General features: G+C 55.7%; 1 protein-coding gene across 1 annotated transcript in view; it reads right to left on the bottom strand.

The window, feature by feature from the left end:
* Positions 1-4,266: 4,266 nt before the first annotated feature.
* The window catches only part of ASTL (astacin like metalloendopeptidase), a 10,622-nt gene continuing 4,933 nt past the window's right edge, over positions 4,267-9,955 (bottom strand). The window contains exons 4-9 of the mRNA XM_006108694.1: positions 9,671-9,761; positions 8,610-8,727; positions 7,767-7,948; positions 5,381-5,462; positions 5,139-5,293; positions 4,267-4,772 (exon numbers count right to left, since the gene is read on the bottom strand). Coding sequence (XP_006108756.1) covers positions 4,267-4,772; positions 5,139-5,293; positions 5,381-5,462; positions 7,767-7,948; positions 8,610-8,727; positions 9,671-9,761 — 1,134 coding nt within the window. The remainder of the gene's footprint in view (positions 4,773-5,138; positions 5,294-5,380; positions 5,463-7,766; positions 7,949-8,609; positions 8,728-9,670; positions 9,762-9,955) is intronic.

The raw sequence follows: 9,955 nt of genomic DNA, 5'->3' as shown, positions 1-9,955 counted from the left end.
CCACCTTGAGCCAGCATGCTCACTGGACCTTCCTCTCAGCTCCATCCGCGTGGGAGCAGGGTGTACGATCTCTCAATGCCCACAGACAATGGCTCATCCCTACCCAGGCTCAGATGGGCGGTACCCCAGGTCCCCTAGCCATGTGGTAGGGACGGGGATGTGTGTTCCTCCTTGATCCTGGGCTATCAGCCTATCCAGCCCCTCTGTTAGATGCAAGTGCCCACAACCAAATGGGTCCAGTGTTGTCTAGACTGGGTTCCAAGGCGGCATGCCCTATCCAGAGGCAGGTTTCATGGATGCACCTCCCCACTGGCTGGACTGGGCAGGGCCTGGACCTCCAGTTGGAAGGGATGGAGAGGTCTCAGTAACCCCTCCCACGAGGAAGGACAGAGGGTGACTATTGGAGTCTGAGGTGCAGCCACTGAAGCAAGTTCCTGCCTGTCCCCATGGCTCCCTGGTCCGTGGCTGTGCAGTCTGAGTGCCCTGATGGCCCAAAGGGGCTTGGGAAGGACCACTTTTCACCCTCTCCAGTCATACTCAAGCCAGGAGTCCAGACACTACAGCCAGCATCAGCCTTTGTCTCCTGCCCATTGTCTTTAAAAGGTGAGGAACACTGCAGGAACTGAGGCCAGAGCTGCTCTACTCCCTCCCCTGACCCATGCAAGTCCCCACTCAGGGGTTCTCACTTGAGCTTTCCTGAAGGGGCTCTAGTTCTACCCAATAGACTGCTGGGGTACTGCTGTCTCTTTTCAAGGTATACTCACCTGTCACCACTCTCTCAGGCAGAAAGAGGTACCCTATTGTCCAAGTTCCTTAATTCCATGCACACAGCACCACTGTCATGCTCAGAGCACTGTACTGAGATGGCGGCCAATGGATTTATTGCATCACTCCTCCATCAGAACAGACATCTCTTCTGTCCCCAATACGTGGTCAAGCTTGTTGAATGGTGATGGGCACAGGTATCAATGGATGGCATACACGTGAGCCTTTCTCAGACAGGTAGAGTGCCCAAATGAAGGTGCCCTCGAGGGATGTCCTTGGAAAGGGGACCATGGGGGGAAGGTGACCTGGTACCATGTTTCCCAAGGGAGGAAGACGTGTTCCATTCCCAGCTGTGAGAGTGCAGCAAGGGTTGTGCCATCTTAGCTGGAGGCCCTGGAGCCACTCCTCCAGGCCTGAGCGGTGAGACTGGCCCCAGGTCCTCCCAGGCCAGGGCTCCAGCAACTCAGGGCCCACCAGCATGATCTCCTGAAGCCCCAGCCATTCAAGTCCCTGGGACTCTTCTCCCCAGACCACCTTGTCTGACCCGACCTCACCCCTTCCCAGACCCTTGAGCAGTGCCCTCTAATGTCAGTCGGTCATCCTCTCTTCCTCCTTTACACTCGCCTAACAAAACCCCAACCCTGGTCAGAAATAAATCATCCACCACCTTTTGCCTTTGACCAAGTGGCTGCCTTTTCCGGAGCAGAACACTCACTGTATCGACTGGCCTTGCTTTCAACTTGGAACCACAAATCTCCAGACTTTCCTAGAGCTGGGTTCCCCCTCTTCAGAATTGGCCTTGCTTTCACTCTCCTCACCCCACCCCCAAGCTGTGACTTTGCCTCCCACTCAGGAGAAAGTGGAAGCCATCAGGCTGTCAGCCCACATGCTCCCTGCCCACTCACTCCAGGTCTCACACCCATTTCCCTGAGCCTCGCCTCGCCCCTTGGTCCTCAGTGCTGTGAGGGGTGCCCTCACCCCTGCCTCCAATCACAGGTGTGATTTCCTCCAAAACACTCCAAAAGCACCCACCTCTGCCCATTCCCACGGCCCACGCGCTCTTGCTTGTGCAACTGCAGTGCTTCCAGCTGTTCTCCGTGTTCCCGTCCATTTTCCACAGAGCATCCAGAAGGGCTTTCTAAATATTACATCAGATCTTATCGCCCCCCTTCTTAGAACCCTTCAGCAGCTGCTCCTGCTGCTCTTGGCTAAAACCCTCCCTTCTGACTGGCCTGGCCCTGCCTGCTCCCTGCTCTTCATCCCCCATTCACTCCGTCTTGACAGACCCTCCTCTCCCTGGCTCAGGTCTTTGCACCGGCTTCTCTTTCCCCAGATTACCACAGGGTAGCCTCATCCTGTCATTGGGGTCTCAGAAATGCCAACACCCTAAAGGAATGCTCCGCTCCCCCATCACTTACCAATCCAGGTGCTTTCTTACCTGCTGTGTACCTTCCATCCCTTTCCCCACCCCTGAATAAACTCCATGAGAACAGAAACCCTGCCTTGCTTACCATGCTATTCCCAGTGCCTATAACTGAACCTGCCTGACACCTAATTCGTAATAGATGTTGTGGACTGAGTGAATAAAGTGATGAGTGAGCCCACATAGCTATGTGGTTGGGGATTGGGGGAACAGGCCACAGACCCTGGATGGAGTGACTAGCCACCCAGGCTCTAACACCCCAGAGCCCCACACATACCACAGCCCCATGCTGGAGCTCCAGGGGCTGAACCAGGCCTGGACCGCCACAGACAGGGTGGGGCTTGTGAAACAGGCCTGGGCCCAGAGCTGGCCTGGGGAATGGGCTCTGTAGTGATAGGTGGCCTCCTGGGGAAGGACATGACAAGGACAGCTTCATCCCTGATCACTCCCAAAGAGGAGGGGCACTCTTCACCTTCCCCCACCATGTCCCGCCAGCCCCACTTCACTCACTGGAGTGTGCAGATTCCAAGACCAAAGCCACATGCGAATGGAGGCATGTGATGGGAAGCCTCAGAGCTGGGAGGACCTCACAGGGCACCAAGCATGTCACCTCCATGTGACCGTCGGGGAAACCCAGCCCAGAGCCAGAGGCCTGGATCCGCCACTCAGACCAACAGGCTGTGAGGCAGTCACACTCGTTTCTCTGACAAACCAGGGCACTACGGGTGCAGTGTCTGTCTTAGGTTTGGCCCAAAGACTTTGCTTAGGATGCTCCCAGGGGGGCTGTCCCTCTGCTGGGGCCATGGCCAGAGCCCCCACTCACCCACTCTACACTCAGATACCCGTCCATGTCTGGAGTAAGTGGGCAGCATTTCCCCCACATGAGCCTTCTCCGAAGCTAATGCTGGGGATCAGAGTCCTGTTGGGTCTCAGAAAATCCTTGACCCAAGAGAAACTGAGGGCAGGGGCTCCAGTGCCCTGTGAGCCACATGTCCCCTGAGGTGGGCAAAGGCTGAGCCTCAGCCTGCACTCCCCCTCTGGAAAATGGGTATGACCGCCTGAGGGCCCTCCCAGGGCAGTGAGGCACATCAAAGGCACTCAAGTGTGGGAAGTGGGGGAGAGAGGTGGGGGGGGCGGTTTGTTTAGGGAGGGCTTGTTTGGGGGGAAGGGAGCTTGACGGGGGAGGGGAGGGGAGGGGTGGGGAGGTAGTCAACACAGCTCAGTGCCCAACTCCTGGAGCAAATACCCAACTTTATTTCTGCCTCCCCTGAACACCTGAGATGCCTGGTCCTCCTGGGACAGGGCATGGGCTCTTGTTCCCTCCCACCCTGAGCCACAGAACAGTGCCGCCAGGGGGCTCCTGGCCTGCTCCAAGACAGCCCTCACCAGGATGGCCAGGAGCTGAGGAGGAGTGGGCTTGGCTGAGGGAGGACAAGCAGGGTGACTTGCCCCACCCCTCGCCACCTTTCAGGGCCTCTGAGGAGACAAGGCTCCAGGAACAGCAACGCAGGCTGGAAGGGAGCTTTGAGTCCTGTGTTCAGAGTCATGTTCTGGCCAACTTCCCACTGTGCAGTCCTGTAGGGCCCCAACCTCTTCCTCATCTCCCTCTGGGTGACACCCCTGACTCCGGAGCCTGCCTGCGCTGCGGGGAGGGGTGGGCTCTGAAACCCTCCGGAGAGCAGGCCGGAGGCTGAGGGGCAGGCCAGCATTCCCAGCACCCAGACAGCAGACAGGAAGCTGCTCCCATGGTCCCAGCCACGTGGCTCCCCTCCTGGCCCGGCCCGAGTGAGAGGGGGGCAGTACCGGTAGTCCATGCTGGGGGGCTGGGCCTCAGCTCCACAAGAGCTTCCACAGCCTTGAAGGCTAGAATCTTCTTCCTCGCCCCTTCAGCCCCCTGGCCTTAGAGCCCTAGAGAATGTCACCTCCAGCCCCAGCATCCTCCAGGGCTGAGGGAGACACGAGAGCAGGCAGAGCCAGGGATCCCCAACAGGCCTGCCTCCCCCTGACAGACCTCTGTCCCCAGGAGCCCTCGGGGGAACATGGTGTGGAAGGAAGGGGCAGAGGGAGTGGCTTGGGCCTCAGACAGGGAGGTCAGTCTGGGGCTGGAAAACAGGAGTGTCGCTTAGAGGGGCCAAGCGTTGCTTGGCCCAGCTGCTCTGGACAGGGGATGCCCGCCCCACTTGGGGACAGAAGCCACAGGCTTGCCCTCTGGGTGTCCCCATGAAGTTCCCCAGAGCTGGTTTCCCCCAAGCAGCCCGGATAGGCGCTGGCTGGTCTTCTTCTCGAGACAGCGCTAGGGGCAGAGTGGACGCGTGGGCCTGCCGGGGCCCCTCCGGGGCCGCCCCAGGAGCAGCTGCACCAGACCCTGAGCTTGTGGAGGAAGCCGAGGTCTCAGGCCACTTCGCAGAGGCCTCCACACCAGACCTTCCCAGGACGGGGGGCTCCCACTCCAGCGGGCTCTCTCGGGCCCTGGGGTCACTGGGGCTGGCATTCCTGGCCGCTGCCAGCAATGCCTCCAGAAGCCGCTGCAGGTGTGGTCCAGAGGCGGGAGGGGGGCTCCCATCGATGCCAGGGGCCTGGAGCTCTGGAGCAGGAGAGACAGAAGGCCGAGTCCCAGAATCAGAGGAAGGAAGCGTGGGCCCGGCCCCGGAGAGCCAGAGCCGCTTCCGCGCTATCCACAGGGCGCAGGGCTCCTCTCAAGGACTTGATCACCACCAAGCCCCTGCTGACGTGTTAGAGTTTTTCTATTTGCTTGTAAGTCTCAGGCATACCTGGAATTTCTTTGTGCATGATGTGAGTTAGGACTTCTTTTTTTTTTTAATGGACAACTAGTTATCTTAGCCCCTGCTTACCTCTGCAGCCTCGTCTCCCACCACATCCCCCTCATTGACGCCTCCTCAGTCCAGGAACCTTCTCCGGTTCCTCGAATCCCTCTGCCCCTGTCACTCACCTCTCCCCTGGGGGCTGGGGCCACTTGGGCTGCAGTCATAAAGCCGGAGGACCCGTGTGATGTCCGAGGCACTCAGGTTCCGTCGCTGGCCGATGTGGACACTGGGGTCCCAGAGCGGCATGATGGTGGGCAGCCCACGCCGGCTGAAGGCAAGCCTGGAACCCAGCAGGCAGGATCTGAGTCTGGACCCCCAACAGGGCTGCCAGGCAGTGCAAACGGACAAGAGGAGGAAAGGGACTCACCTCCCATAGTGCATCACAGATGTGTAGTCATAGGGCACCAGCATGTTGTTGCTCCGAGATTTAATGAAGTTGATTTCAAAGCCTGAAACAGTATTTATCAATGGGGAAAGAGAACAGACGGGGGTGGGGGTGGATAGGGGACTTCTGGGAATTTATAAGCTACTTAATTAAGCTGAGGGATTCAAAACTACTGCTGAATGTGATTCTTTTTGCCCCCCCCCCCCACACACACACACACACAAAGATCCCTGCTTATTACCCCCCATCCTGGGAGGGGTCCCGACCTGCACCAGGCCTCCTAAGCATTTTCCACTCGTCCTCATCTCAAGCTCCCCTGTATAAAACTAGTCTATAATCTGCAGCTTCCATGAAGCCACTGGCTCTCACAGAGCCTTGGACACCCCCTAACCACCAGGTGGAGCGCCTACGCCTCAGTTTGGCAGAGCTCAGCATCTGCTGGAGGGAGTGAAGCCCCATTCCCCACAGCAAGCCCAGCTGTTCTTGCCTTGAGCCAGCATCAGACCCCCCGCCTTCCTCCCTCCACCAGCTCAGCGTCCAGCACTCCCCGTTGGCAGAGCACCCACTTCACCTGTGTCCTTCACTGTGAGCCTCTGAAAGAAGAGCTGCACCTCCGTCTCTGCCCCCTACTCCCCCCAGCCAGGCCCTGCTGCTTCCACCTCCTCCCCACGGTCGCCCTCTCCTGGTCACCAGCAGCCCCTCACCATGAGTCAATGGCATGCCATCACCTGCCTGAAAGTCCTGCCCCTAGAGAGGGCTTATTTCTTCCTTTTAAAAACCCTTCAGTTAGCAAAACAATTCGGAACAGACAATATAGTCATCTGGTTCAAAAACAAAAAACTGAAGATATGCAATGTCTCCCCTCCACCCCCTTCTGAGTTCCCCATGTCTCACCCCCACAGCTAATTACCGTTAGCAGTTTGCAGATCCGAGCAGCGTGTGTTCTGTTACATATTAACTAGATACAAATAGTCTCATTTTTCAAAATTCTTAAGCAATTTTGCCATTAGGGTAGCAGGTGTTTTCACCTGTTTTATCATTAGGAAACAACAACACTAATGAACTCAAGAGCTGATTCTTATCTCATTAATTTCTGCTTTTACCGTCAATTCCTCCTGCTTTCCTTTGTTTTCTTAACTTGGACTGGAATGCGTACTTTGTTCTATTCTATTGATAGAAGTATGTAAGTCTACACATTTTCCCCGAGCTTTTAGCTGTGAACCATTGGTTCTAATGCATCTTCATGATTTTTTTTCTCTTAGAATTTCACTATTTCTTTAGCCCCAGAAATAAGAGAAAGGCTTGCTGCTTTTTGTGGGGTTTTTTTTAAACTTTAATTTCCAAGTAGAAGAAGTTTTGGGTTTGTTATTAGTTTCTACTTTCTACTTTATATCATGACAAAATGTTTAACTTTACTTTTTCAAATTGGAAGTTTTATTGCTGTCATATGGTACGTTCTCACAAGTATCCCATGAACACTTAGAAGGGTTATAGTCTGTTCCAGGGTAGAGACACCATTATCGCCCACTTCCCTAGACTAATTCTGATCTCCAATCTCCATGCCCCCAGGGCACCCTTCTCTGAGACTCCATGGTGCTGGTCTAGGCACCCACATGCCTAACCCCACAGCAGCAGTGGTGGCGCTCATTTCAGAAACCCTCCACTTGCAGGAAGCCTTCCGACTCCTCCCCTCTGCTCCCACACCCCAAACCAAACCCCTGACCATGCATCCCCTCTGCTCCCCTTCCCCATGCAGCAGTAGTCTCTATTCCTCTCACCTCCTGAATTAGGCCATCCTCCCAAGAGGTTAGGGTCACCCCCCATGCCTGGGGTCAAACCCCTGGTACCCAGCATGGTTCCCAGAACACAGGCCATCTGGTGCAGTGGCCCACTCCCCAGGCCAGCCTCCCCATGCTTCCTCGGCCCTACATGCCCACTAGTACCCCCTCACAGCACTGCCCTCGGCCACCCGCATCTGTCACTGGACATACACAGCCACTACCTCCAGGCCTCTGCTTGGCTCAGCCCCGCCCCCACCCACATGGTTGTGTGCATGAGCAGCTGGGTATACAATGAACAAGGTCCATAGGATGCCAGGAACCCATCCTCAGGTAACCAACAGTGTCCATGAGGAGAAATGGTGGTGCCCCAACTCAAGCAAGACTACAGGTGGGCAGGTGAAGGCTTAGAACCCAGAAGAGCAGCATCTGGGCCACTTCCCACCTTCCCCATAGAAGACAGGCAGATGGTGGGGAATATGGACAACCTCTTCCAAATAGCCAGGGAACTCCTCAGACACTGGCCCACACCTGTGGCCACTCTCCATGGACTCCTAGACCCCACCTGGCTTGTGCACCACCTTGCTTACCTGGGAGGATCTCATTCCAGTTGACACGAATATAACGGTCCCGGTCAGCCCGTGAGTGCTCATGCCAGAAGCCCAGCACATGCATGAGCTCATGCAGGACAATGCCCGGGCCCTTCTGGAGACAGGTGGGTGCCAAGGATACCACCTGCATCCCTCCACTGCGCCCCACGCCAGAGAAGCACCTGAAGGGCATGAGAGTGAGCTGGGTAGGCACCAGCCCAGAGAGAGTGAGAGCAGACCCAGCCCCTCCCCTCCTCCCTAGTTCAGGGATGAATGAGACCAACATGGACCTTTCCCAAGTCCCTTCACCGCCTAGCCTTCTGTGAAACGGATGCACTGAGCTCCGTTACCAGCCTGGGTTGCAAAGAGGAGGCAGGAACTGATAGTAACAGGGGTAACAAAAGCAGCTCATTGAGTGAATGGGCCCACACAGGGTGCCTCAAATCAAAGCTACCACACATTAGCTTAGGCCCCCAACAAGCTAGAAATAGCATGAGAGAGAAGGCAGAAGAGGCTCAGAAGTCAGGCAGCTCTTGCATTGTGGAACCCGGCCCAAGGCCAGGCCTGTCCCACCAAACCTGCACTCACCCACCCAGACCATGAGGGTCAAGCACCTAACTCCCTCCCTCCCCACTTTCTGCCCTGAGCACTATAGGTCCAGCTCACCTTGGGCAAGCCACTCAGTGAGCAGGGGTATTTAGACCTGGGCGGACAGGCCCAGAAATAGATTTTAGAGAATGACTTAGTTCATTCCAGGCTGAACACAGAATAAAGCTGAGGAACTCGCCCTGCACGTGCACACTCACATGCACATGCAGGCACACACCCAGGAGCACTACTTACCCAGACACGGGGATGATGGAGATGAAGTCTCTCTGGCCATGGTAGGCAACAAACCTGATGCATGTGAAGCGTTCAAACTCAGCAAATGCCTGCAGGATGACCTTGCGGCTGGGCTCATCTGGGGAGGGGACAGCTGGCTGAACACCCAGACAAGCCCCCAGAACCCTCATGCCCCCTGCAAGTCTGCATGCAGGGCAGGAAACCGAGTTTCAAATCACTCCAAACATGGAGTATCGAGAAAAGGCAGCGTGATGAGGGGAAGAAAGCTGGGCTCCATGCAGAACTTGGCTGTGTGGTCTTGGATGGGTCACTGTCCTCCGGGCTACTTGGTCTCAAAATGGATCAGATAGTCCCTAGATGCACCTTCCCATCAGCTCTTCCAGGATCTAAACTCACCCCCAACCCCAGCTCAGGAGGCCCTAGGAATAAAAGGACTTCTGTGACTTTGTTTTATTACTTTGTTACTTTTTAAAAATATATATATTTTATTGATTTTTTAAAGTGAGGATGGGAGAGGGATAGAGAGTTAGAAACATCGATGAGAGAGAGAAACATCGATCAGCTGCCTCCTGCACACCCACTACAGGGGATGTGCCCACAACCAAGGTACATGCCCTTGACCGGAATTGAACCTGGGACCCTTCAGTCCGCAGGCCGATGGTCTAGCCACTGAGCCAAACCAATTAGGGCTTGTTTGTTACTTATTGTTTTATATCCCACATATGAGTGACCAAATCATTTTGGTCTGACTTATTTCTTAGCATGATACTCTCAAGATCCATCCATGTTGTTGCAAATGCAAGATTTCCTCTTTTTTATGGCTGCGTAGTATTCCATTGTATATACTAGTATGTACCACATCTTCTTTACTCAAAAAGAAGGGGCTTTTGGGGGAAGGGCTCTTTGGGTGGTGCTGACAGAGGGGCTTTGGGGCTGTAGAGGAAGAGGAGAAAACCCAGGGAGGAGCTGGGAGGGGTGGGTTCGGGAGGGGGAGGAGCCTGGGGCAGAGCCTGGAGCGGAGGGCCTGGGAGGGTGGCACTGGGCTCCCAGTGCTCACTCACCATACTTCCTGGAGAGCAGAAAGGGGACCTCCACCACACCCCCATTTTGGGGCCACTTGTTGCTTGTAGCCGACGACAGGCGGAAAGGACTCTGAGGAGAGAGGACATAACTCAGGGACCTCTGGGGACGCAGGCCAGCCAAGCTTCCTGCCACACCTCAGGCCACAAGAGGCCTAAAGATATGAGCGGCAGGACACAGGCATGTGAGGGTGGGGAGGCCATTAGCGATGGGATAGAAGCTGGGAGTCAGCTATGTGAACTTCGGTACATGACACAAGCCTTTGT

This window comes from Myotis lucifugus, unplaced genomic scaffold, assembly GCF_000147115.1.
Source record: "Myotis lucifugus unplaced genomic scaffold, Myoluc2.0 scaffold_3151, whole genome shotgun sequence".
Lineage (NCBI taxonomy): Eukaryota > Metazoa > Chordata > Mammalia > Chiroptera > Vespertilionidae > Myotis > Myotis lucifugus.
The sequence above is the reverse complement of the archived record's forward strand: the minus strand, read 5'-3'. Positions and strand labels throughout refer to the sequence as shown.